At 41.1% G+C, this 27,355-nt stretch overlaps 1 protein-coding gene across 1 annotated transcript in view; it reads right to left on the minus strand.

The window, feature by feature from the left end:
- hmcn1 (hemicentin 1) overlaps positions 1 to 27,355 on the minus strand; it is a 78,343-nt gene that overhangs the window by 33,608 nt on the left and 17,380 nt on the right. Inside the window, exons 3-27 of the mRNA XM_069718110.1 lie at positions 25,165 to 25,323; positions 24,959 to 25,081; positions 23,671 to 23,842; positions 22,244 to 22,350; positions 17,466 to 17,586; positions 17,106 to 17,369; positions 16,839 to 16,983; positions 16,062 to 16,183; positions 13,762 to 14,031; positions 10,466 to 10,607; positions 10,027 to 10,154; positions 9,767 to 9,880; positions 9,344 to 9,502; positions 8,497 to 8,688; positions 8,317 to 8,412; positions 6,926 to 7,053; positions 6,631 to 6,775; positions 6,104 to 6,216; positions 4,391 to 4,550; positions 3,152 to 3,317; positions 2,343 to 2,470; positions 1,762 to 2,013; positions 1,042 to 1,137; positions 634 to 828; positions 395 to 525 (exon numbers count right to left, since the gene is read on the minus strand). Coding sequence (XP_069574211.1) covers positions 395 to 525; positions 634 to 828; positions 1,042 to 1,137; positions 1,762 to 2,013; positions 2,343 to 2,470; positions 3,152 to 3,317; positions 4,391 to 4,550; positions 6,104 to 6,216; positions 6,631 to 6,775; positions 6,926 to 7,053; positions 8,317 to 8,412; positions 8,497 to 8,688; positions 9,344 to 9,502; positions 9,767 to 9,880; positions 10,027 to 10,154; positions 10,466 to 10,607; positions 13,762 to 14,031; positions 16,062 to 16,183; positions 16,839 to 16,983; positions 17,106 to 17,369; positions 17,466 to 17,586; positions 22,244 to 22,350; positions 23,671 to 23,842; positions 24,959 to 25,081; positions 25,165 to 25,323 — 3,828 coding nt within the window. The remainder of the gene's footprint in view (positions 1 to 394; positions 526 to 633; positions 829 to 1,041; positions 1,138 to 1,761; positions 2,014 to 2,342; positions 2,471 to 3,151; positions 3,318 to 4,390; positions 4,551 to 6,103; positions 6,217 to 6,630; positions 6,776 to 6,925; positions 7,054 to 8,316; positions 8,413 to 8,496; positions 8,689 to 9,343; positions 9,503 to 9,766; positions 9,881 to 10,026; positions 10,155 to 10,465; positions 10,608 to 13,761; positions 14,032 to 16,061; positions 16,184 to 16,838; positions 16,984 to 17,105; positions 17,370 to 17,465; positions 17,587 to 22,243; positions 22,351 to 23,670; positions 23,843 to 24,958; positions 25,082 to 25,164; positions 25,324 to 27,355) is intronic.

A 27,355-nucleotide genomic window follows, 5' to 3' on the forward strand; every position in this document is an offset into this window, starting at 1 on the left:
TGCTAATACTCTGTTCTTGCATCAATTTATCATAATTATTCTATCATTTGATGCTGTAACTGAGGCTGGTCTGGATGGTCTTTGTTGCACACACAGGATCCACACCGGTTTAAAGTCGGCTCTCTTGGACAGCGCACCCTGTGATCAGAGCCCATAAAGTCTTTATGAGTGCATTCATTATTGAAGGACAGTATGATTTCTCATTACTTTCCTGCATAAAAAAAACAAAAAGTCAGATTAGAGGATTCACTAGACCACAGCTTAAGTGCAGGTTATGCAGATTATAAGGCTGCATGGCATTGTATTCATCTTTTAAAAACGTTTTTAAGTAAGCTAAAGCTAAAAATGTAATATAAATATGTATTAACAGCATGTTCAGTGAAATTTCACCTACAAGAGACCCGTCCTTGTACCAGGTGATGACAGGGGTCGGGCTTCCTGTGACGTCACACATCAAGCTGGTGGGCTGGCTCAGGACCACTGACAGGTTGCCAGGCGTTTCTCTGTCACGGAAATCTGGGGGCACTGTGGGGGTTTCAAAGGTCATGAATATACTATTTAATGAAGAAGAGTAATGTTTTACTAGAGGTTCACTTATGTGTCAGCAAACTACTTAATGAACAGGTCAATCACCATTGACTTTGAGCTGGTACTTTCTCTCAGTGGATCCAGCGTCATTGACAGCAGCACAGACATACTCTCCATTGTCCAGCGGTGAGATAGAGGCCAGAATCAGCAGTGTACCGTCCTCCAGGATGGACACACCGGGCTCATTACCCGTCAGCTCCTGGCCATTACGAAGCCAACGAATCACTGGCTTAGGAAGACCTGAAGTACAGACGTAGACAGAGACACAAGTCAAGAAAACCCAAACCATCAGTAATAACAAAAAGCTGAATTGTACATGTGCACAGATGGCAGAACATTAGCATTGTACTCACTCTTACTAAATGTCACATTTGATCAAATTGCAATAAAATGAAGTAAGGATACGATCGGTTACTTTTTCATAAAACTGAAAGGTAGGAAATAGTCCAGTACCTTTGGCAGGGCAAGGGAAGGCGATACGCTGGTTTGCAACTCTCTCCTGCAGAGGACTGTTGAAGGGGGGCTCCAGTACCTCAACAACAGGGGCCACTGAAAGGATGCAAACACACAAAATCAATGATAATACACACAATAAAATACACTTGTGAACACGTTGAACGCATCTCTTAAAAAACGGTTCTGTATTGTATCAGTTGCTTTTGCATGTTTAAATGATTGGTGCTTCATCCATACAGTATAAGTTTTTTATTATTTAAATTCACTCCTGGCGACCTGATAGCCGAGCGGTTATTTTGCATACCAAATGGGAGAAAATTCTCTCGTGAGCCGTCTTACCAGGTAATGGACTCCCTGTGGCCTAGCACTCAAGCTCAGTTGGAAAGCCTGACAGGAGAAGCTGAGTCCCTAAACCTTCACTTCACAGCATTTGACTACTTTTCGCACATTTCCTGTCTGTCTTTACTATCACAATCAAATAAAAGCAAAAAGTGCCAAAATACTATTTAAAAAAACCCCACAGGAACCTGTTTCCTCAAAATCTGAGTTTCTTTCTAAAACTGCTGTGACAAGGAAGCCAAAGAAGGCTGCTGTTTATTATTTGATCCTTTTCTTTCAAACACAAATGAACAGTCAAACAGATTGATTATTACATACAACTCATGAACATTTTAACACACATAAATGTAATGAACATTTTAGAAGTCTAAAACGCACCTTGAACTCGAAGCTGAACTCGAGCTTCGTCTCTGCCTGCAGTGTTGGTGGCTGTGCAGGTGTAGGTTCCTTCATCATCCAGTCCCACATTTTTGAAAGCCAGGCTGCCATCAGGTGACACCGGGTACCTTTTATCATCCTTAGTCCAGGTGAGTGTCGGCTCTGGGACTCCTCTCACCACGCAGGGCAGCTCTACAGGGTGACCCACCTGTACCTTCATTACCCTAGGGCCAGGCTGAATACTGGGGGGGACTGCAGGACAGAGGGCAGAGGACAAGAGTTACTGAGCCTTTTTCATCCCTCATTTGGACCTGGGTGTTATTTGTCAAACAGGAATTTAAACTGGGAAGCTTCTATAGAGTGTATGCTGCTGAGAACTATGTAATCCCAGGATGTCTGAGCTGCACCTTTTATTTACGTAATAGAGTATTAAAGTACTGGTTTGACTGTCTGGAATGTAAAAAATGTACTCTCCAAACTTCATATCAGTCATCTAAGTTGATCGAGATGATTGCATGTTTTATCAATTTAATAGTACATTGAATTTAACACAGACACACATTGTGTTCTTTTAAACTTACCCAAAATACTCAGCTCAATGGATTGTGTCAGGTTACCAGCAATATTGGAAGCAACACACACATAAAGTCCACTGTCTGACACTCTGGTCTCCAAGATCTTCATAGACCCAGAAGGAAGCTGTGTATGCCTGGAAAGAACGAGAACTCATTACCTCACATGCACAAAAACAAACGGCCATAAATTAAAAGGGAGAGACTGGTTGACAGTCTTGCTGGCAAAGCCTCCATATACCAGAAAGAAGCACTCACACACTAATTGTTTCCACTCTGTGACTTATTCAGTTATTACTGTAAACGTATACTCCAGTAATTCTTACTGATCCACCATCAAACATAATTACAGCTGCAGTGGCAGGAGCACAGTAAGTACAACAGATCATAGGGAGAAGAATGATTACTCACTCATCTCAAAAAACCACAAACTTTACCTTGAGGTCATGAATGGAGGACAGAGACAAAGTACTGTGATGTAGACAGCACAAAGGTTCTCTTAGAGCTACAAATCTCACTCTTGCTTTGAGGTTACAGCCAAGATATGTTTCCAAACCATATTTTATTTACATGGGGTAAAATGTATTCATAGGGGTGTATTTTAAAGCAGCGAGGTGGTTTTGTTTGTATATGAAAATATATGTGATTGGATTTTAGTGTAAATGGCAGAATACTGTATCCAGGCAGTGTACAAGAGCTTGTTGGATCTCAGTATTGTGTGTTTGTGTGTGTGTGTGTGTGTGTGTGTCTGTCTGTGTGTGTGTGTGTACAGTGTGTGTGTGTGTGTGTGTACAGTGTGTGTACAGTGTGTGTTTTACCTGGGAGAGAAAGGAGAGATGAGCTGCCTCTCTTTGGCCCAGCTGATGGAGGGAGGTGGGACACTGTGGACCTCACATGGCAAAACAGCATCGTCACCCTCAATCACTGACATCCTCATTGGCTCTGCTGAGCCTCCGGTTCCACCAACATTGGACCGAGGTCGGACTGGGCAAGCAAACACAGACAGGTTTAATTGATTCCATGTACTCATCCAACCTTCTTGCCATCTGCCATTACATCATATTAATTTGTTTTGAGATGCGAGATGATGAACAAATTCCAACATATACTCCAAAAGAACAAACTCACACAAGGTGTTGTCCATTACACTGCAACAATTAACCATTGAAGCTGGTTGTCATAGAGATAGATGTATGGATTTTCAAGCAGAATAAATTGCTGTGAAATGTGATGAAAAATAATCTTGCTAGGTCGCTTGATTCGTGGGATCATGAGATATATTAGACCACACAATCCATCTTGTCAGACTTCAAGTTATGTGTTTTTGTCACAAACAGCAGTGGTTCAGACCAACCAGCATCCAACATGCAGCTATAGGTGTAGCCTGGTGTTCCCAGGCCCAAACTCACTGTGCAAATATATTGGTCTGGATACACGCCACAGGAAATCATTTGCACTCATTGCATCCTACTGGGCGAAGACTTTGGGTTAACTTTAAAACTATTGGAGGAGCTTTATCCAATTGGTATGTGGAGAAACCAGACGAAACACCACTACTGCTGCAACTACATTTAGACAAAAAAAACCACTCAATTTCAATACCATCACACCGGTCGCTGATTGGTCTGCCGTTCAGAGTGGCTGGGTGAATGTTAATGCAAACAGGGTGTCCATACATGCCAGAGCCAGGCCATATAAAGGCAACTGCGCATTTGAATATGATCTGACTGATTAGCCCATGATAGCGGGGAAAGAAAGATGGTTCATCAATCACCTGAAAAGTATGTTTTTCAAAGTGCCTGCCCTTTTGCAGAAAAGTTTTCAAGGATCACTTCCCAGATGGTTCTGTGTAAAAAAACGTTTACAATACAAGCTGCTTTAGGATACATCTGACGTTTATCTTTTTTAAACACACCAACGTTGTTGGCAATTGGAGCAGTTGAAAAGTGGGGTGCCAGCTGATAAGAGGCGGTAATGTGTATTTAGCTAAATGCTGCATTTAGCTCCTTTATATTCAAACAGACTTCCTCTAGCCATTAGCTGTTGATCGGGTTTACCATAGACGGTGAGCTGGACCTTCCTGGAGGCATAGCCGGCAGCATTGGTAGCTGTGCAGATGAACTCTCCTGTCTCATTTCCAGAAGGGGAAGTGATGAGGAGGCTGCCGTCAGAATCCAAGGAGAAGGCTGGACCACCCAAGTTCAGCAGCTCCCCACCCTACAAAACAAATCACAGCAGGAAAAGGGCAAGGCCCAGAGTTTATTTCATTGAGTTAGTCTAAGAGAGAGATGTGTGGTTTAGCCCACAACGTGCTTAAATTTATGATTTGATTCTCTCCCCTGCTTTAAAATAAAGAGGCTGTGAATAAAATGTGAATAGTTACACAATCAAATGAACCAAAACACAGAGCAAACATGATGTCTGAGCGTCAGGATTCTGTCATATCTGGACTGTCCTTTTAGCTCTACGTGTCTAACCGGACTTAACTTGATTGATGTTATAGAGAACAGCAAAGGAATCAGAAGGAATCACATTTTAACAGCTGGTGCTGGACTTAGCAGGTTCTAGTTTCATGTGTCCCTGCAGCCCTGTTCACTTTAATAGCGCGGCTTTTACAACTCAGAGAAACTAGTGTAAGAGACGGAAAAGAGGGAGGGACTCTCTACACACATGCACTGGCTTATAGTTCACACTAAACACACAAAAGTGCTATGTATATTTATATTTAAAGGAGGAACACACTACCTGTGCTCATTACTTTGCGCAGAGGTGATTTCATGGTGCAACACATCAGGCACACACATTTATCCTCACACAGACACACAGGCATTTTCCATTCAAGTGCTGTTGGCATGTTAGAGCCCGTCAATGGTGTAAGCACTGTGCTAAACATATATAGCAATCCTGACGTTTGACACAAACCTGCTGCCTTGTAGTTGGAAATGATGCATCCACAGCTGAAATACTTTCAAGTGGAATTCATCAAAACTCCACAACACGCTGCATTTCTACAAATACTGCAAATGAGCTGCATAACAGCTTTCATCTATGATTTATCAGAGGAAAAATAACTCTGGGGTGGAATGTAATATCTTATTTTGGCAATAGAGCTATCCTGATACAGCATGTGTAGTCTCATTAGGTGAGATTTGGTCAAAATGCGATGCAGCCACAACAACCATAGCTGTTATATCACAGACCTGCATTTCATTTCATAATTTCTGGTTGCAATTAAGGAAATTAAGTTATCTGCAATGACTCCTTTAACCCATATGACCATATATGTAGGTCGTTTGTTTCAACCCTCAAATATGACCCACATGAGTTTTTTCCTAAATGATTTCCCCCAGTTTGGTTTCTTCACAAAAACTACTGTACTTAGTAGCGTCATGCGGTAAATTTACAACTTCCTAAAAGCCATCATGGCAACAGTAAACACACGCACACTGCGACCTCCAGTCTACTGCAACCAAATCAACTGTTTTATCGACCCATCCACCTACAACCTACTGCCTACTGCCAAAGAAAATGTTTCAATATATAGATGTCATCTGAACTGCTTAACTTTTGGAGGACACCAGATTGTTGTTATTTATACCACAGCTGGAGGTCGCTTAACTGAAGAACGTAACTGTAGATCGTAATAAGCTGCTTGCACAAAAGACCAATGGGATCGTTTTGAGGAGGGCAGTCTTCTTTAATGACAACACCAAGAGAGTACAGAGCTTCTCACTGGACTTTATAAAAGAAGAAACAATGTGGATACTGACCTTGGTCCAGGTGATGTTGGGAGCTGGTACTCCCCTAGCACGGCAGGGTAGAGAGAGGGGTATTCCTTCAACTGTGCTGAAGACTTGAGGGCCATACTGAATAGTAGGAATAACTGTTAACACAAGAACAAAGTATGGCACGGTTAAGTCTGTTTTTTTGTGTGCATACAGACAAAAAATGTTTAGGCATTTTTTTTTTACTGTGGGTCTACAGTTTTCTCTGCAATTGTGCCACGAGTAATTTGTTGTGTGTCTCAAGAACATCTGGAGAAAGACTGTAGCTTGCAGATCATACAGTATTCAGAACAGATATTCCCCTTGTTGTTCTCTTCTCATTTTTTCTCTTCTTTTCCCTCCTTAACAATCTGTTTTGTTTTTGTTTTGTTACGACCCAAGGAGTCTACAGAAAAGATCAGCACTTGGAGGCATGCAGCATCTTCTTGGAAATGAAAAATCACAGACTAAATACCCGAGTTTTTCTTCACATTTTTGGAACATGTGCACATCTGTGTGCTGGTGAATACTACCGTAAACGTTGACAGCGGTTGTATGGTTGGTGGCTCCAACAACGTTCTCAGCCAAGCAGGTGTAGTCACCCGCATCATCCAGCCGAACTCGCTCAATATGTAGACTGCCATCCCTCCTCACTGTCACATATTGGTCTGAGGTCACCTAACAGGTTATAGGTGAAACAGCTCTGAGTGAAATCCTGGTTATTTAACACAGATTTAAAAAATTAAAAAATTTAAAAAAATTAAAAAAGGAGCATGTCTGACATATATTTTTTTTTTTAAAAACTATAAATTTCCACTCTGTTCTCACCAGGCCATAGTTGTGCAGCCACTGCCTTTCAGGCAGTGGATTCCCAGCCAGCAGCACGCAAGGAAGAGTCACTTGCTGGTCCTCAATCACACTGAGCACAGCCGGACTCATTGCAATGACAGGTGAAACTGAGAGGAGGAAAAGAAAGTATTAAAAAATGATTAAGCAGATTCATATCAGCATACAGAAACTCCTCCATCTGCTGCCATTTGATACTGCTGAGATCTACAGGTTGTTGAAAACAGCCTCTTTGCATGGAAACTAAAAGCATATAGACACAAGTGAAGTGCTTTTGCGTCTCTTAAAGCACACATAAATTAAACAACAAATTATAGCTCATCCTTAAAAAAAATATTGTTTTCATATACTTAAATATCTTTGGACAAAAATAATAAATTATCGGAAAAATGGTCTTTACCACCAGCAAATTCAAAGAAAGCTCAAGTGTTTGTGTGTGCACAGTATGATGGATAGGGAGAGCTAACACTAACAATACAGTGTAAACTCTATACATTTTCTACAGCTGCTTAACCTATGGACACTCTTTTTCTTCCCTCACATAACATACATAAACACACACTTAAAGACTTATAACATCACTTTTGTCTCAATGGTTCGGGGTGTTCACCACACAGACAGTGGTGTGTCATCTGTCAAGACTGTGAAAGGCAACAGGGTGTCGACGAAGAGAATTTAACGACCACCATGACTGACTTGGTACACACACACACACACACACACACACACACACACACACACACACACACACACACACACACACACACACACACACACACACACACACACACACACACACATGCACACACACTACAATACTGTGCATGTGCTTCTGCACTGGGTGTGTGTATCCTCTGAGGGAAGTGGAGCAGTGGAGCAGTAATACATGTCATCTGGGTGGGTCTCTGCTCTCTAACCTTTGGCCCACATACAAGAGCTCAGTGTGTTTCCACCGTCCAGAAACAGTGAGACAGAAATAGCGGTTAACATGGCACGTGTTCAAACCCCCCCCCCCCCCCACACACACACACACGCACGCACGCACACACGCACGCACACACACACACAAATATACAGACAGGTGTAAACACTCAAGGGTAATGTATGTTGTCTTAGAAAAAGCATTGGGCATTTGACAATGATTCATGTGGTTTTGTCTTTAAAGTGAAAAAGTATTTTAGAGGAGACAAGGCGATCCAAGTACTTCTTTTGTTCTGCTACATTTCAGTATACTGTACCTACAATAAACTTACTGCAAATGATAATGCCTGCGTAATCAAAACCAGCTTTTATTTGACATTTGAAATAGTTACTTTACTACGTTACAAAAGCATGCAGTCAGAGAAACAAGACTTTCCATATGCTGTTCTTACCCAATCCCGTCACAGTGACACTGGCCTGGGTTTGGATCCTGCCAAAGTGGTTTTGGGCCTCGCAGATATACACCGCCTCGTCCTCCACCCATAAGTCTGTCAGAAACAAGGACAATAAGGTGTAAACCAAGCCTATTTATGTGTTTAATACATTTAAAAATATCTAACTGATAAACTTACTAATAATCTGTAGCTCTCCTTTGCTCTTTGAGATAGTGCCATGTAGACGGGGCCTGTTGAAAAGTGGGACGCCGTCCTCTCTCCGCCAGCTGACCTGAGGCTCTGGGTAACCTTGGGCATGACACGTTAGGGTCACGTTGAGGCTGATGTCCACCGCCACATCTGACGGCTCTCGAGTGAACTTGGGTGGCGCTAGAGGGGTCAGGTTCAGAGATGATAAATTCCTTGATATTTTAAGCCTTCAGATAAAGTGTTGTCAAGATGTATTCCTTTCTTCCATCTTTCTCTTTGCCATAAAGATATATCATGGTCAGTTCATCGACCTAAAGTGTGTGCATGGTGTAAAGGATGTGTGAAGGTACAAATATTCCAACGACACCTTCTTCAGGGAACATGTGCTTGTATCGTTTATACGTCTGGCCCAGAACTAGATTTCACAGCTACGCATGAGTTCACTGAGGGGATAATGTCACTACCAGAGGCTGCTACAGGGGAGGTGAAATCCCACTGTACTTCTCAGTGAGCTTCTGTTTAACAACTCTGGGCTCAAATCTCAAGAGGATGTTTTGTCACTCTTTCTGAAAATCTAACACTGTATACTCTGTTTTGTCCCTATTCTAACCCTATAGATAAGTGTCTACTGCTAGACTGGATGGTAAAATATAAGCAACCCGTCACTTAAAACAGGTTGTATGGTCCAGAACAAAAGCAAAGACAGAAGCAAAGTCTCAGGACATGCTGGTGGGACTGATGATCATCAAACTGCAAAAACAGTCTTCTGCAACCTTGAAGCACAAAAAACAAGTAATGTTTTCACAAAGATAACTAAACTTGGGGCTGCTCTCACCTCCGACATCGAGAGAGATCTTTCCTGATGAGGTGCCGGCTGTGTTGACAGCTACACAGGTATAATCTCCAGCGTCAACATTCTGGGTTTCCCTGATGGTTAGTGTCCCTCCCAATGTGTCCACCTCCATGAGGGATGACGAATGCAGCTGGACATCACCTTGTAATTAGAGCAAATACAACAATGGAGTTTGGTCAGGTGTGCTGTGCCAACAAATGATGGGAAAACCTAAAATCTACTCAAATCTACTTTCAAGGCAATACTTTTTTTTAATTTTTTTTTTATTCAGATTGACTGTGTTCAACCCAAATGTCAACCCACCGTGAGTGCATCTGTTGGTTTGTGAACTGCCATTCATTCTTTCTTTGTTTTCTAAAACAGTGTTGAACCTTAAAGGCTTTTTATAAGCTTCAATGGTGTTACCTTTGTACCACAAGATCTCAGCCTGAGGGACTCCAGATGCTGAACAGGCCATCACAGTGGTGTCTCCAATGGCAATGAGAATCTCACGTAATGCCACTGTCACCACGGGAAATTCTAGCAGAGGAGAGTTGTTGAAAGTTAGAAAAACAAAGCAAATGTTAATGCACTACCTGTTTTAGGCACCTAAAATATTGCTTTAAAAGTAAATGTTCAGTTTATTTCCACTGTCTGTGTGTGAGCTGTGTGAGTGTTGAACTCACCGATGTACATGAGGATGGAGATCATTGTGTCTGTCCCAGCCTGGTTGCTGGCCAGGCAGCCATACACTCCTCCAAACTTTTTCTCCATGTTTCTTAAAACCAAAGAGCCATCAGGAGTCATCCTGTGTCTGAACACAAAATACACAAAATACACAAAGATAAACAATTCTGTATTTTTGTGGAACTTATGTAGATAAAAAAGTGAAAATTTGAGGGCGACCAGAGAGATTGGAGAGAGACTAAAAAACAAACATCAGAATATTCACAGTCTGAAAACATGAGGCTTTAGGTACTATATATATCACAAGATAGCACATGCCACCAGCTGAAGAGGCCATTACTCTATGCTAAAAATTTCCAACCTGTAAAAAGTCTGAATTGTAGAATTAATACAAAGAGAAGTGATCAAATTGGTCCTTGTAAAAAGAGATAAATTCACCTGCTGGATCCCATGATAAACATGCCGTTGTGGGTCCAGACCAGGCGGGGCGGAGGGTAGCCGCTGGCCGAGCACCTGATGCTTACATCATCTCCAGTCATGAAGGTCTGATTCCGCGGCTCCACTGACACCCTGGGCATCTCTAGAGGAGAACAGGAGTCATTACAGTAACAATAAATCTGCTGATTATCCACCAAATCAGTCAACATGTAATTAATTCACTTATTTCACTAGAGATTGGACTCAGAAAAAGATTAATTACCCAAGTTACATGAAGCTTTGGGCTTTGAGACAGATCAGGAAACTCTCTTGACACAAATACATCATTCAAACACACCTAAGGTGAATGTTCTCCAATAACCCTAAATTAATTTAGGTTCGGTCACAAGATGTAACAGTGCATAAACTTGTACTGTCACTGTAGCAGGAAGATTGATGGCTGTTACGACAGCTAATCATGTTTCACAGCATATCTTTCACCCTCATGTCCTCTTTATTGGTAAAACAGGAAGGAACATTGAATCCAGACCCCGAGAAGCTGTTGAATCCGGAGAGATTTTCCAACTGATTCATGATGTGTAACTCGTCTTTTTAAAGGGTGTGTTTTCTCGATTTTATTCCAACAGCTAGAAACGTCTCAAGCATCTCTGACCTTTCCAACTTGTAGAAAAATCAACGTGAGAGGCTTCTCAATAGAGAGACTCTTCAGAAACAACACATTCACAATTAGGGTCCATCTGTGATGCCAGAGAGGAATTTATTGATGGATTTAGTTTTTCCTTTGGCCAGAGGCAGGACACTAAGGGAACTTGTCCTTCCTTGTGTGCCCTCTATAAACTACTGTATGAAAGTCTCTTTAGGTGAACTGGTGGAATGTGCCGGGGTGATCGAGCTCCAGTAGTTACAAGTTCAAAAAGTTCAAGACACACACACAAGTACAGTAGGTGTGAAGGAATGTGTGGAATTTTGTACTGCTCAGTCAACTTCAATCGTCGGAGACGCCACATTTTGAAAGATATACAGCACATTTCCCAGATGCTGCCTATAAATACTGTCAATACTTCTGATTTATTAAAACCTAAAAACAAATTGAAATGCCTCAGCTTTTAATTTTATGGATCCTAAATGTTGTGGCACCTGAGGCTGTGCAGTGCGGCTTACACAACACAAGCCCCTTTCTCTGTGTTTACAACTAAACCAGGCTCTCTCCTCAATTGCTTCTCTTTCTCGCAAGTTCACCCTGCCCTGAGGGGGGCAGAGACACCTCTGAGTTTAGAAACAAGGAGGTCTCTAAGAGATGCATTCTTCTATTCTGACTCAGCAGCAGCTTTAATGTCAGGGAGACGCTTATCTTTAGCACTTACTTCGTCACCTGCTCCATCTTTCCTTTTTTTTTCCCTTCCTTCACTCATCAGCCTTCAGTCCCTCTCACATTGCATCTTCCTCTTATCTCAACATACCTTCTAATTTCTCTACCCCTCATCTTCTCTCCATTTCATTCTCAGATTACATCCACATAAGGCTGACTGATTTCTTTCATCGCTGTTCATGTATGAAAATAATTTATATTCACAGTGTTTTTATGTTTTTTTTAAAAATAATAAAATGTTACAAAACAGCTATAAATCTCTGCTTCTTCATCATATTTTGATATCAATCTAAATTCCTAAAGCTAAGCTGGCAAAACCTCCTTTATGTCCCTTCCTGAACTCAGTTAATTTTCTCTTTTCGACAAATTTCTCTATTTCTGTTCTCCAACAAATTAAAAAGCAGAAAATAAAATTATAGCAGTTATAAATGCTGAATCACACACTGCTACACTGCTGTGGTGAGATTTCAATAAAATCCTTTTTAAATGATTTTAAAGTTGGCTGACAAAATCCACATAAATACAGCTTAATGACATTACCAGTATTGGCTGATTTTTTTTGCCATTTTTAAAAAGTAATTGGTGGAGATAAATGCATTTCTAAATTTAGTGTGACAATGCTCTCAGTTCCACTGTGTTGTAAGATATCAGCAGACTTGACCTACTTCAAAGCCAGACTAATCACTAGAATGAGACTGACCAGGGGGTAATTAGGAAATCCCCAGGGCTCGCTAACAGCTGTTTTAGACTGAAAAAGAGAAGAGGCGAAACAAAACAAAAAAAGAACCAAAGGCGCAGTAAGAAACAGTTGCAAAAAAAAAGAATAACAAAGAAAGTTGTGAGAGCATTGTACAAAAACATACATTTGAGGAGATACAAAAACATTGTTCAGGTAAATCAGGGAACATGTTTAAGGGTCAGCTCAACAACTTATCACTCAGCGAGACAAGCCAAATGACAGCGTTCTCTTCAAAACATGTCTGCAGGACTGGTGTTAAATGTTTAACTTTTCAAGTGCGTCACCGAGGTTTACCTTGAAGAGACAACAGTTTTCTCAGAGGTAAGATCACAAGAAACTTTTCAATGTTATTTCATAAAAAAAATGCCAGGTCAAGTGATGAAGTGGAGAAATTGTTTTTTGTTTTTTTATTAAAATCTTCAAGACCTAGAGAGACGCACACAGGGAGGAATTTAGGCTACAGTAAGCAGCATATGGAGTTTGAATTAACTTCTTCTGGGGCTGATGCTTGTGTAGTTACGTAAATAAAGGATGTTCTTCAGGACAGATTGGATTATGTGAAACAAAGATCTTTGCTTCTTTATACCTCCTGAATTCTCCTTAACCCGTTCTGGCTGACATCATCTGCTAATACTGTAATGCACCGCCACTTCCTAGGCTCTGCTCCGTTGAGCAAGCCAGATAGCAAGTGATACTCTTTCATCCGTACAACAGAGTGTTCCTGAGTCAGTGTCAGTGAAGTGTTAGAGATAGGACTATAAGAGCTGTCCAGCGACGGAAAACTCTCCTTCAGTGCTGCCTGAGAGTCCAGCGTAAATAATTTTCACACGTCTCATAAAGCATGAGAGTGAATTATAGGGAGCAAATGGGAAGAGAAAAGGGGCAGGGGCACTTGGAAGACAATCGTGTGTTTGGAAATGTGGTTGTGTTTGCCAAGAGTCTTGTTTCAGCCACAGTTTAAATCACACAGAAGAAACAGATACACATACCAAAGAAAAAGTCACACACTCATGCAAGAACATACAGCACACACCATCAACAAAATCAAACTCACTTAAACAAAATACGTGTTCAGCTACAGCTTAGTAGCCTCTGGTTCTGGAGGCCCAATGCCACCTCTCACACACATCGGAGCTTATACTCCACACTCATATTAAACACATGAAGTTACAATCACACACTCCTCACCTTGCACAGTGAGGTAGATTCGCTCTGCAGTCACCCCTCCTTCATTTATAGCCGTGCACTCGTACCAGCCCGCGTGATCTGGGGTCACATCGGAGACCTGCACTGAAAGGTTGGTTAGGACGTTAACCCGCGGGTCCAGGCGGGCATCGTGGCCTCCTCTCAGCCAGGTGAGGTTGAAGTTGACAGTGCTAACAACGTGGCAGGTGAGGACAGCACGGGAGCCGGGGGAGACCGTTACGTTACCCTCGACTGTGATGGCTGGAGGCGGCTCTGTGGGGTGACAGATGAGTGAACGTTGTTGGCATCTGTCAGAAACTTATCACAAAAAAAACCTAAAGAAATCAGAGCAAGTGTTTACTTTTTTGCTGACACTTACATAAGAAGCAGCATGCTGTAGTTATTTTTTTTTAACCTAAAATCTTGTTTCTCTCTCTCTTCCTCTATGTCTGTATTTCCTCCTGTCACAATGCCGAAAACACTCCTTGAACCTTGAAAATGATTGACAGTGTGCCATCTGAACCAGAGCTAAGGAGGGGAAAGAGGAATGGAAAAGAAAAGGAAGATGAGGGAGAGAAGAAACAGCAGAGGCTTTGGCTCTGATAAAGGGAGGATGATGGGGATATCAGCATAGCTCCTTGGGATTAGGATGACATAAATTTGGCAGCTGATTAGGTATTATGTGTGTTTCTGTGTGTATAAACTGCAGTGGCTTGTCATCTTGTTGAGACTATAACTGGCCCACTAACAAAGGTTGGACGTTTGGTTGAGGAGGGGGATTAAGTTCACCTAATTTTAGAGCTGTCAAAACAGTAACAGTTGTACTAACCAAGGCACCACTGCACCTTTGGACTGTAAACACAGCAGGTGAGCTACAGTAATGAGTTACACTCATATTATTGAGATCTTTCCCTGGCTCCTTATTTCCTTCTTGTGATTCACAAAATGTCTTTGAAATCCCTTTCACTCTCTTTTTCTCCACCTTACTTCCTGCCACTTGGCATTCATCATGTTGATGAAGCTCCAGTGAATTCCACGAAGCAGAGAGTTTTTTGGAGCGTAAGGACTGGACAAAAAGGCCGACGGTATTTAGACTCATGTGGTGTCACAAAACGGAAATGGTTCTGACTGAAAAAGAAAATGCACTACAGAGGATTTTGAAATAGGAAAAATTAAATGTTTTCTTTTGCCCAGTGGTGTGACTAAAGCTATAAATCATTATATGATCCCTCAGATTTTACATAAATCTTTGACATCATGATGATAACAAAGTCATCATCCAAGTTAATTTATTACCTGGGAAATTAATTTCTGTGTGAGATTATAAATTGTTATGCTTTCAGACTATACACCAGTGAGTATCTGTATTCAAGCCCTTTGTTTTAATAAAACTATTCACCTGAGGCACCGTATATTCACATAAACTATTCCTGTACTGGTCTTTACTGGTGTGCAGCCTGGGACTTATTTACAGCTTTATGTGTTCTCATTTTACGCCGTAGGCATAAAAACCATACCATAGACCCCCTGACACAATCGCTGTGAAGCATGGATTACAACATCATGCTGTAAGACGGGGTCAAATGTTCCATCACGTTACATTCATTCTGCCATTGTACAGTGTCTCTGCATGGGATCGACACCAAGAGACGTCAAACCCTATAACATTCAACCCACATTGGCTGCCACTTGGTTTCCAACCATATGTCTATAAGTAGTGTGTGTGTGTGTGTGTGTGTGTGTGTGTGTGTGTGTGTGTGTGTGTGTGTGTGTGTGTGTGTGTGTGTGTGTGTGTGTGTGTGTGTGTGTGTGTGTGTGTGTGTGTGTGTGTGTGTGTGTGAACCTTCTAAGTATGACATAAACTTCATTTGCTGCACTGTTTCACTCATGGCATTTTGTCTATTTGTCTCTATGCATCCTTTAAGTGTTATTTTGCAAACATGATACAGCACATTAAATATAGTCATACTTTAAATTGCTCACTGCCCTGCCTGTAGATCCATCACACGTCAATTACACTTGTTGACAGTCTAATGCTTGCCAGCCCGTAAGCATTCCTGTCTAACAGCCCTGGCTCATTAAATGCAGTGATGGAGAGTAGCTCACTACGGACTATTAATTAACAAACTATAGTCCTACGGCCCACTGACAAGACTGCTGTTTGTGTAGCTTTGTGTCTTTCTGACATATAACAACGTCTTAATACATTACTTGTCACATAGTCTGCAACTCTGGTTATCCAAATGAATGTCTAAATAGGCCGGTAGAACTGTCAACGTGACAGTTTTGGGATGTCTGCTTACCTGATACATCGAGAAAGGTGCGAGCTCGTCCTGTCCCGGCACTGCTGATGGCAATGCACTCGTAGTGGCCCTCGTCCTTCAGAGTCACCTCAGGTATTACCCATGATGCACTATCCGACTCACTAGAATGAAAAGAGTTACAGGGAAGGAGAAGGAGGAAGACTAATTCAGTCTGCTGCAATCTCATTCCTTAATCGGGCAAAAATCCAATCAGATTTCGTCACATGCTGAGATAGAAATATAATACAGCAGTTTTACCTCGGCCAACATATTTACGATCCATGTTGTTTCACATTTCACCTGCTGGAGCGTTACAGTATCTCTTTAGAGGTGTTAACAGATTTGCATGTAATATAGAAGAGGGGTGCTTGGTCTGGTTTCTTAGCACGGAATGACTGAACAGACTATCAACACATCGTCAAGTTTGTGTGTTTATCGGTCCAATAAAACCACATGCATCTGCGTAGGACATTTGCACATGCACATTTTTCTTCTAAAACCTGGTACTGTCGTAATACAGCAACCCATTAACAAATACTAGCTGGCCATGCATTTGTGAAATGATTTGTCAACGTCTTTAAAGTATATCCCAAGTCACATACAGTCCTAAAAATTTACTAATCTTGACTTTAAACTGATTAACTCAAGCTAGTACATAATATGGACTTGGCATATTTTTACAGCTGCTCCGTACTGCTTGACCATTTTGGGACTTTAACTTTTATGGAAAAATAAGTCCCTGAACTGAAGCACCCACTCCTCCACAGTCCTGCTAACCTGAAGAGTTGGTCCATCCCAAGTCGTCTTCCATCCCTGCTGAAGCGCAGAGTGAAGGGGATCAAGCTCTCCACCTGGCATCTGACAGCCCCTCTCTGGAGGTAGTAACCATGAGTTGTGGCTGGCATCAGCACCTTAGGGGCATCTAACAGGGACACATTGTAAAACAGCAAATAAAAGTCACACATTGAAGCAGTTTAATGAGTAAATTAATAAGCAATTTCTCCCTTCTTCATCTGAATGTGGTTGACAATGTACATCACTCACAAGGTATAATGCTGGAGAAGGAAACACTGGAGACTCTCTGGAACAGGAAACCATCCCGATCGTATCCTGTCACCCTCAGGAAGAAGGCCTCGTTGGGTGGAACGAACTCAGTGATGTTCCAGAGGCCATACGGCTGGCGCTCAGGGTAGTACCGGATTGGCAGAGTTTTCATCACCTCGCCCGTGATTGAGAGGAGCTCGAGCCTGTCAGCCCGCGCAGGAGGAGAAAGTCCAGTGGTGTTCAGAAGGATGTGTGTGGGATTACCTGCGAAGATGATATTACAAATACACCAAGTGAAACAAAACAAAACAAACATTGTGTCCTTTTTTTGTACAATTTGGAGAGTTTGACCTCATTTACCTTGAACTGGCCTACTGGAGGTCTTTTTGAAGTCCATGGTGGGTTTCCTGGAAAATCCAGCTCGGAAATCGATATTGCTGAGACCTGAGATACGGACTGAGTGTCTTCCTTCACTGGAGGTCTGTTACAAAAAAAAAAAGACAAACCGTTTTACAAATGTGTATGCCCATGTCTTGGGTTATATGTCTGGTAATGGGTCAGTAATTCATTCAAGTCAAGTCAAGCCAGTTTATTTATATAGCTGATTTACACCCAACATAAGTTGACCAAAGTGCTACATAACAGGCACAATTAAGACCGATCAGATAGACTTGAAACAATTAAAGAAAAAATGAAGTGTTAAAAACAAAGTTTTAATAAATTACAACAACACACAGGGATATATAGCTGAGCAGAAATTAATAGTAAAAAGAATTGGGCCTAATCTGGAATTGCCAATTAGAACAAATGTTGTTTTATATTGCAATTTGAATACTGGTAGTGAAGTTGACAAAGTGAGGGGGGCCTTTTCCAAAGTTAAAAAGCAACGATTGAAAAAGTGTAGTTGGCCCTGAGTGACAATCTGGATCCAGAATTCATTAAAAGCTGCTCGTGCCAAATTTGCTCATGTTTACTTTCCTTTAGTTTTACCTTTAATATCAGGTATTGCCTAAAATTCAGTGGGAGAAAAAATTAGTCTTTATGAACAAATATTTATTATTGGAGATAAAGGTTTAGCTGAATTTCAGGAGCAGGACCACACCTCAACCACTCCCCCACTTCCGGCCACACTCCTATAAATATCCACCCACTCTAGACCTCGGCCTGTTCACGTTTTCTGCATCCCGCCCTCCCTCCCTCTTGTTAAACCGTTTCACTTATGGTTATCATGTTGCATAGCCTTTATCCTTCCGTCCCACATGGAGATCTCGGGGATCTGCAAGGCCCGGGAGCTGCAGTGGATCCTCGACTAAGCCTTCCCCCAAACCGCGAAACTCTCACCCTGGATTAATCTCCCCCAATCAATGAAGGTTCGCCCCCAGCCGAGGTGGGATCCTAGCTAGTGAATTTAAAGTATTAGATTTCTGGTCAAAATTAATCTTGGGCAAAACCCTGGCTTGACATGTGGTGGTGATAAGTTTTGTAGAACAAAACAAAGAGGAGTTGCTGCATCAAAGGCGGCACTGAGTGGTCTAAATGACAGACACAGCTTTGGGATCGTTGCGTAATGGCCTTTTGTATGCCAACAACCCCCACACGTACAGACATGCCACTCTGAGTGAGTCACTACTGATGAATATCTTACACCTGAGCTTGTAAAATTCAGAGATGACCCTTTCAGTGTGACGCTCATACTTTAATTAAACAAACATGACCACTATAATCAGAGAATGGGTAATGGCTCATGTGGTCATCATCACGTGGCGGTCTTTTGAAGCTTTGCAGAACTCGAGACAGAGTAATTGCAATGAAGTATATGTTGGTGAGAGGGGGAAACTCCTCATCTTGGGTAACACTTTGGTGGAGTCACAGACATTGACTCACAATACTGAGTAAGGCACGCAAACCTAAACTGTCATTTGCAATTGCCTGAAATGAAAGAGAGTGCGCATATTTGCTGTATTTTACAATGACTAAGGTCTACCTGACATTAACTTAAGTGAAGAGAGAACTACCAGACAGGATAGAGCAGTGCATTCAGGCAAACGGATAACAACTGCTGAGCTAAAGGTGAAATTGCTCACACAATGAGGGAGCACCAGGACAAAGGGGATTCAGCACAGCCTTAAATGGTATTGCCTGCAATCATGAAACACAATACCCGTCATGGCCATCAAACCTGCCCTAATGGCTGCCATAGAATTATCCTGGGACTTTAGCTGGTTGTAAATGAGGTCATAATTAGGGGAGAGGTTCTTTAAAGGTCATGCTCTTAGCAAAGCTATTATTAAAGCCACTCATTTCCTAATTTTACGCCTACCCAGACAGAAGGACCCGCAGGCCTTAAATACATCATCACTAAAAATGAATCGAATCTGTAGTAGCTGCGATGAGATTGTGACATCTACAGATCTTTACTTTATAGAGTCGTTGATGTGATTCCTCTAAATAACTGTAATGATATAATTTACTTTTCAAACTTTTTAATTGTTAAATAAAAGATGCACTTTTAAAAGTAAAAGACCGAGGAGTTTTCTCTGTTACATCAAAGAAAGACATTATTCAGTTACCTGATGAGTTCATTTAAATTACTTCACTGAAATCAATAAACGGCAAGAAAGAAAGAGAAACAAACAAACAAAAGAAAACAAAACAATATAGTCTGATTCAGTAAAGCACATACTTACACAGAAACACACACACATGACCGATTATGAGTTGCACTGTGACCCACTTTCACCGCTGCCGATGTTCACATTATAGAAATTGAAACACGATGTACGATCAAGTGATGCCAATATGAAAAAAAAAAAAAAAAAACCACAAGATTTCTGAATATCCACAGACTCTACTGTCCCACAAAGCAAAAATGCAGGAGCTGCTCTCGGATGAAAGAAAATGTAAAATTATACGACAGCGGTGTGACAGCTTCAGTGACATCTCGAGCAAAATAAAACAATAATAAACTTTTGGTAAAGTAGTTAACAGTTTAGAAAGTGTTTAGGTTTGAAACTGACAGCAGGTTCACAGTTTAATTCCCATCTATGGACACACACCTGGTATTATCATCTCTTACTATCTATTATTAAAATGTACAGTATTTCTTCCATATTAATTGCCAATACAGTATTTGGACTTGGATTAAATTTAGTGATAATAGTAGAATATAGAATGAAGGGCAGGTAACAGGAACTATGTGCAAAGCGAGGTTGATAATGGGGTGAAACTGCCCTCGACACATCACTACAATATCCAATTAAAGGGAGATTAAAAAAGATCAAATTCCTTCTCACACATAATCTATGGCTGGGTCCTTACACCGTAGTGTCATAGGCCATTAGTGTTACTGAAACCCAGCATGGCAGAACAGCTAAATCCCCCTCAAGTATTTATCCACATTTCTTTGGATGCCCTGGGAAACACGGCCACAGATGAGGAGGAGATAATCAAATCTGTGAGCCAGACAGAGTGCTGAGGCTGGAAAAGGCAGAGTCCAAGAGGAAAAACAAGATGTTTGGGCAATAAATGGAGAACTGCAGATCTTCCTCTGCATCTCTGAGTAGAAAATCAGAGAGCTAAATATGTTGAGAGGAATATGCATGACGAAGGAGAAAAGAAGATAAAGTAAGTGACAGAAAGGGATTAAAGAACACAGACTGAGAGGGAGCAAAGACAGAGACGACCAATGCACAAAAATAAGACAGTAGAATACAAGCTTTTCTCTTTTTTAATGTCTTTTTAATATCCCTCATCACTTTTATAATCACTGGCTATGGAACAGCTCCCCATACTGTCTGGTGTCTGAAAGCACAGACTTCTCAAAGCTCTCTGACATGGTGTGTAAGCAGACATTAAACAGAACACTCTCTATTCACCTGTAAGCATCTTTAAATCCTAAAGTTTCTCTCAGCGGGACCCCCACTGGAGAAAAAAGAGTGTTATATAGCCCCAAGAAATCTAATGTAGACAATCAATCAAAAGTTTTAAAAAAAGGTCTGCCAAAGGTATCAGGGAGGGTTTTCTATTCTCTGTCACACAGGAGGGAAACGACGCCAATGTTTCTGCAGCTTCTGCCAGTTCTTCAGTGTGAAAAGGAAAAGAGCTCCTTACATTGAGAGGACCATAGCGTGAGATTAACCTGTGGGTTAAGTGCAGACACAGCTGGAATGGCCTTGTTGTATCTTAAACTGTGCATAAAACATATTAATGGTTCCACAACCGCGTTACACAAAATCTGAACAGCTTATTTGGAGTGAATGGAAGGAGAAGAAAGAGCAAGTATAGTATGCAAGGATGCCGTATGCATTTCACGGCCCAAAAAACAAATATAAGGATAAAAAGAGCATGTGATATAATGTAATAACATGTGAAACTGCAGACAAATCTATAGCAAATATGAACAAAATGACCCCCCTACTGTACATGCATTCTTAAGTGCTCACAGGAGCACTTTGTTTTAAGGGGAAGCATGGAAATGATACATATTTTTCATCCAATCTCTCCCTGTAAATCATTTGGGTGCTAACTCATAACATAGCTATGCAGAGATGAGGGAAAGTGTCCCAGCAGGAGTCTACAGAGAATACTGGGGCCATCGAGGCCCTGTCAACAAATCACTCAGGTAAAAATGCTCGTCATTTCCAAACATCTGTCTTTGACAGGGCGGGCAGTCAAATGGGGGACCCTTTTAGCATTACACTGACAGCAGGGCGCCAGCGGTTTCAGCTCTGCAGCACAGGAATGCCCAAACAAAAATGTAGCAGGTTGTGTTGACAGCGGTGGCCTTGAACATACTTTATCTTCATCTACCAGGGCTGCCTTCAAAATCATCTCAGAACTGAAATGTGTCTTTGTGATCATGATTTTGTTCGCTGGGAGATGCCTTCACCAGACAACACGCATGTTAAATTGATTACATATCACTGTATCTCAGCATGCTGTATTATTGCTGCAGTAATTCATCTTAAGAACCTTCCTCAGAGGCACAGCTCCCTCCTGGGGTGTGAGTTGTGACCTCATTCCGAGGTTATACTACTGAACTATTTGCTGTAAGTCTTTTTAAAAGGCAGGTCAGCTCTGGCAATTGTTCGTAGCCTGTAATTTCACACACATCTCCAGGTAAAGAATGAATTGTTTACCTTGATAGACCACATCCCAGGCTGTGGGTCCTTGATGTTGAAAACTTTTGCGGAGTTGGGAATGTGCAAGAGCTCGGTCAGGCCGTCACTCTTCCCCACGAGCTTCCCTGGAGGCCAAACACGGACACTGAGACAATTATTGACCTTTTCTGCAGCTTTGACTGATACAAATGCATTCTTAACACGTGTTGTTGCATAGCTGCATGTAACAGATTAAATATCAAGATGAAATGGGAAAACTAAAGATGCAAGTTGTGTTCTATGCATTAGCTGAGACACTAAGTGAAACAACATGTGCACAATATATGGATCCCAGATGTTGTTGGAATCTGTACTATGATAGAGAAAGAATTCAGGCGTTTGATGTACGCACTTCACCTCAAACTGTCTTCTGTACAGTATGCAGATGCAACACTTACTGGTGTGTCAGTTTTTGCAACATGATCTCGAAACAACCTAATTTCCTCTTTATCAAATTATGCTCATCACTATAGAGCTTGATTCAAAACAGTGCAGAAAAAGTGTTTGCTCTTTCAGGCACTGACAAAAAAAAAATCTGAATAACAGTTGGTGAGTAGTAAAAGCGTATCTACTTTTGAACTCTGTTGTTGCTGCACTGGAAGTATCCTGATGCATCATTTTTCCAGTTATTAATAAAACAGATCCAGGAAAACTCGTTATTTGTTTCAACGTGTTCTGGGGTAAAATTTCTAAAGAATACATTCAGACTGTCAGCCAAGAATTCAATTTATGTGCACCCCTGATTGAAATCTGATCATATGTATCAAGTCTGAACCGTCCAAATCACATGAGATCGGAATCTGTTTCCAAACACATGCGTACGAGGTTTGAAATATGATTCCAATCACATTTTTGCAACTCCAGCCAGGACTGACTGCTCTGATCAGGTTTCAGGTCTTTCCTTTAATGTGACTTTTGACGTCACACAAACAGGAAATGTGTAGCTTAGGGGCCGAGGGAATCAGTCACAGCTGGTCTGTCTGGACCACACTCCTCGCTGGACAGTCATATCAGCGGTGGCAGCTGCATTAAATAATACCAGCAGCCTCTTCCGCCTCTGATGCTGTCTCATTGTTTACCATGTGGTGAATATATGAGCGAATATGCATAAAACATAACCATTAAAATACCAAACAATTTGAGCCACCAATAATCTTGACAAACTTAAATGTGAGCAGCAGCTGATTCATATCAGTTATGTCCCAAGATTTAGTGAAATTTCTTGATCGTACTAGAAAAAAAGCAACTGGTAGTATTGAAGATTTAATTTAGTCCAAATGTCCACAAATCTATATTTTGATTAATTCTGTGAGCTTGATTACTGTATGAATGCTACAAACTTATAATATATGTGTTTAAGGAATCTCACTGACATTTCTGTTGATATATAGTAACATTTATCGTACCGTGGGGGTTTTTGATCTCGATGTCAGGTGCTGGGCCGCTGAGGGCCACGGTGACTTCTTTAAGGCTGGGGTCAAAGGGCATCTGCCAAGTGTTGCTGACCCCACTGAAATGATCAGTGGACAGCAGGTGGACCTTTGAGGACTGCACCGCCTCCTCAACCCATTTAAGAACCTACAGCAATGGGAGAGAAATGTGAAGAATGCAGGAATTACACATAATTAGACATAATTTGTCTTAAAATTGGTATGAACGTAATCTGTATTAAAACAAATGGAAACTTAAATCCTATGCCAGCTAACACACACACATCGTATGTCCCCCAGCTGCATACAAGGTCATCCTTTTATCAGGAAGTTTCTAACTTACGTTTTCTGCCCCCCTATTTCCTCCCTATCCCTGTGGACAACCTAACCGCTATCTGTGTGAGACCCAGATGGTATTCTACCCACAACATGTGAAGGAACAGGCATTGGTGACAAGAGAGTAATATAATACAGTCCATTCATCTCAGAAAGTCCAAAGAAAAAGCTGGGTGCAGGTAGAAAAATAAATGACTTGGACCAAATCTTTTCTTTAAGTTACCTGCAATTTGTGCAAATAAACATGTCATTATCAATTCAAAACTGATTCTTCAAAATATTAACAAACAAATGGTAAAAATATATAATGCTACCGTTTCTCAAAACCAAATTTATTTTCCTGCTTCTTTCATAGTCCATGGTGGCTGTAAAAGGCTGTAAAAGAAGTCTTGGCATTTAATCTTAGCTTTTTTTCTTCTTTTTTTTTAAACAGATGCTGCTCATAAGCCAAGACAGAGACGTTTGAGTATTATTGCAAAGAGCACATGCAGTCAGTCTTAATACAAATTTGTTTCAAATCTCGATACCCTCCCTCCCAAGCAAGGAATCTTATCTTACAATGAAAAACAGCAATACAATTCAAACTTCAGGCTTTGACTCATTTCCAGGTTGACTGTTGATTTACATTTCTTGGAAAGGTTAAAAAGAGCTCCGCTACGCATCAATCAATTACATGTTTCCTGCACATTTGATCTGGAGTCCAGACTTGAAAGTGGGCACAGCCAAAGACATGGTAGAAGCCATAAAACTTTCTACTGCCGTTTTATTTACACCGCTTAGGAGGAAAAGCCAGGCTAAGCTCAAATGATTTGATCACCGTGACCAAATCATGTCTTTTGAAACCAGGAATGTTTTGCTTTGGACTCTGAAACCTGAAAACCAGCAAAGAAGTAAAGAGAAAAGAAATTTAGTTTCATGACGCTCTTACCTCATTGACCTGTTTCTTGTCTAGATGGAAGACCTGCCCGGAGCTTGTAGAGGCAATCTCCTCGTAAACCTTGTAACCGATGTGAGTCCTATCATCACAGTCTCCCGTCAACACAAACACCACCTGCATACGTGCAGAAACGGATATGAAAATGTGGCCTCCTGTGAGCCTGAACTAATATGGATTATAGAAAGTGATCTCCAGACCTGCGACTGTTTCTGCTGAATGAGTTGCAGGACTTCATGCGTCAGCTTGTAGTCTTTTGAACGGGCATCTGTGAAGACGTAAATGAATGATCCCGGCAACGAGATTTCCAGTGCAATCTTGATGGCACCAATGCTCATCTCCGGACAGTCCCCACCTCCCTGAGGGAGAAAAGAGTGCCATCAGTAAACAGTGTTCATGTGCATTTGTAATGTGTGAGTAAATGTGAACACAGTCGTCTGGTTTGTCAAGAAAATACATTTGCGATAGTAGGCTAGCTAAAGTAATAGGTTGCCACTTTATTAGGTACACCTGTACAATCTTATGTGACCAAATACAGCCCTACCATTATATTTATCTTTGACGGATGCATAATGTTGTGTGTATGTCAGACATGTGTAAAATCATATGTTTATTACTGAGGTCAGACTTGAAGGTGGCGTTGTTCTGGACTACAATATGTTGAGATGGCTTTTGGTTCTTCTTATCTACATTACGTTAAAGGGCAAATATATCAATAACTGTGACTGCAATGCCAAACATGTGATTCAATTAACAACCCTATGAGAGTGCTAACAAAACTCAACCCTTACAAAAGAAATGGATGAATTACACGTGCAAAAACTCATTGATTACAGTGATTACATGTGACCACATACACAAGTGATTTTGCACATGTAAAACATGGGAAACATGGTTTTGGAACATTTTCATGGTCTAATGTGTGAAGCCCATGTAGATTCCCATGTGAAAACTTGTCCTCATATTTTTCCCATGATATCACATGTGGTAAACATGTGTCATACATGTGTTCACATATGTCCCAAACTCATTTTCTTCTGTAAGGGAACATTATGTAAAAGTAAATTGTATATTATATCATTCTATTGAATGAGATTGTACCTACTGAAGCGCCCACAGCGAATATGTAAAATATAATTATGTGTACTTTAATACTTTTCAAAACTTTTTTTCCAGTTTAAATTTTAATATATAATTAGATTTGAGAGATTTCAGCACCATCAAACGTCCCCTATGGTGGACTTTACAATAAGAAATACATTAGGAGCACCAACATTAGGTCTCAAAAATGATTTAATGTCCAGTAGTGGAAATACATTCAGCAGGCTGTCAACATCTAATAAACTTGTGGCTTCTAAAGATATCCAACCAACAAAACAGACAAGTGGGGATAAATTTGAATATTTTTCCAATTCCTATTTTTCCATACTGACATGCGTAACAGGCATGTGTGAGTGTTCAATCTGTCTTCATTGTCCACTGTCCTCTCAGTCGCGGTCTCGTTGGTGGGGTCAAAGATAAATGTTCTCTGCTGCATTCCAGTAGACACATTTTTGTCTGTCTGAGGGATTCAGTAGATAGACAGGATGCATCACCCCCAAGAGTAACAGCTGGAATGGAGTGACACGTGATTTTAGGTCGGGTGTAGGGTGGAAGGTGAAGAGACAGGACTCCTCGTTCTCGCCTGAACCCCAACATCTCCTGTCTGGCCAACCCCCCCAACCCCCACCCACCCCATGTTACCCCCAACACTAAACACAATAACTCCCCCTTTGCACTTTTGTTCTTGAAGCATTGCCTAACTTCCTCTCCCTTTAGTCCTGAACACATTCAAGATAGAAATTTTTCATTTTTACATTTTTAAGAAAAATGCCAATTCCAGAGAGTATATTTTCCACTCTTTGTGGCCAAAAACTCTTCAGTAGTTGTACAGGTGAAGAGGCGAGGGGAGGAAAAACAGACTCAGGAATGAAGCAGCAAGTGAGAGGAAACTGGATTTCTTCCATGCTACACACAACATGCCCGCATACCAGATTAACAAAGCGACGTGCCAAAGATGCACAAAAACTTGCCAAAGTCTTTCTTCAAAGGATATCTGAATGGTACTTGTCAGCGTGTTTGTCCGTCTTACCGTCATCCTCAGCTTTAAATGCAAGAAGTCTTGTAGCTTTTCTGCACAACTTCCTTTTCTCTTCAAGTAATTCGAGAAGAATTTGGACTTGGCAGTTCTCTGTTTAGCTCTCCAGCTATTGTATGTTTTTGTTTATACATTTGTTTGTAACAGTGCAGGAAGAAAAACATGTGATGAAGGCTTTTCATTTACAAGACCAAAGCCTGGAATGATGAACCCAGTCTAATTATATGATGAAAGATGAATATCCATTTAAAATG

This window comes from Brachyistius frenatus, unplaced genomic scaffold (assembly GCF_029030835.1).
Source record: "Brachyistius frenatus isolate BFR_SWC_R1_liver_20210118 unplaced genomic scaffold, ASM2903083v1 Contig_186, whole genome shotgun sequence".
Taxonomy (NCBI): Eukaryota; Metazoa; Chordata; class Actinopteri; family Embiotocidae; genus Brachyistius; species Brachyistius frenatus.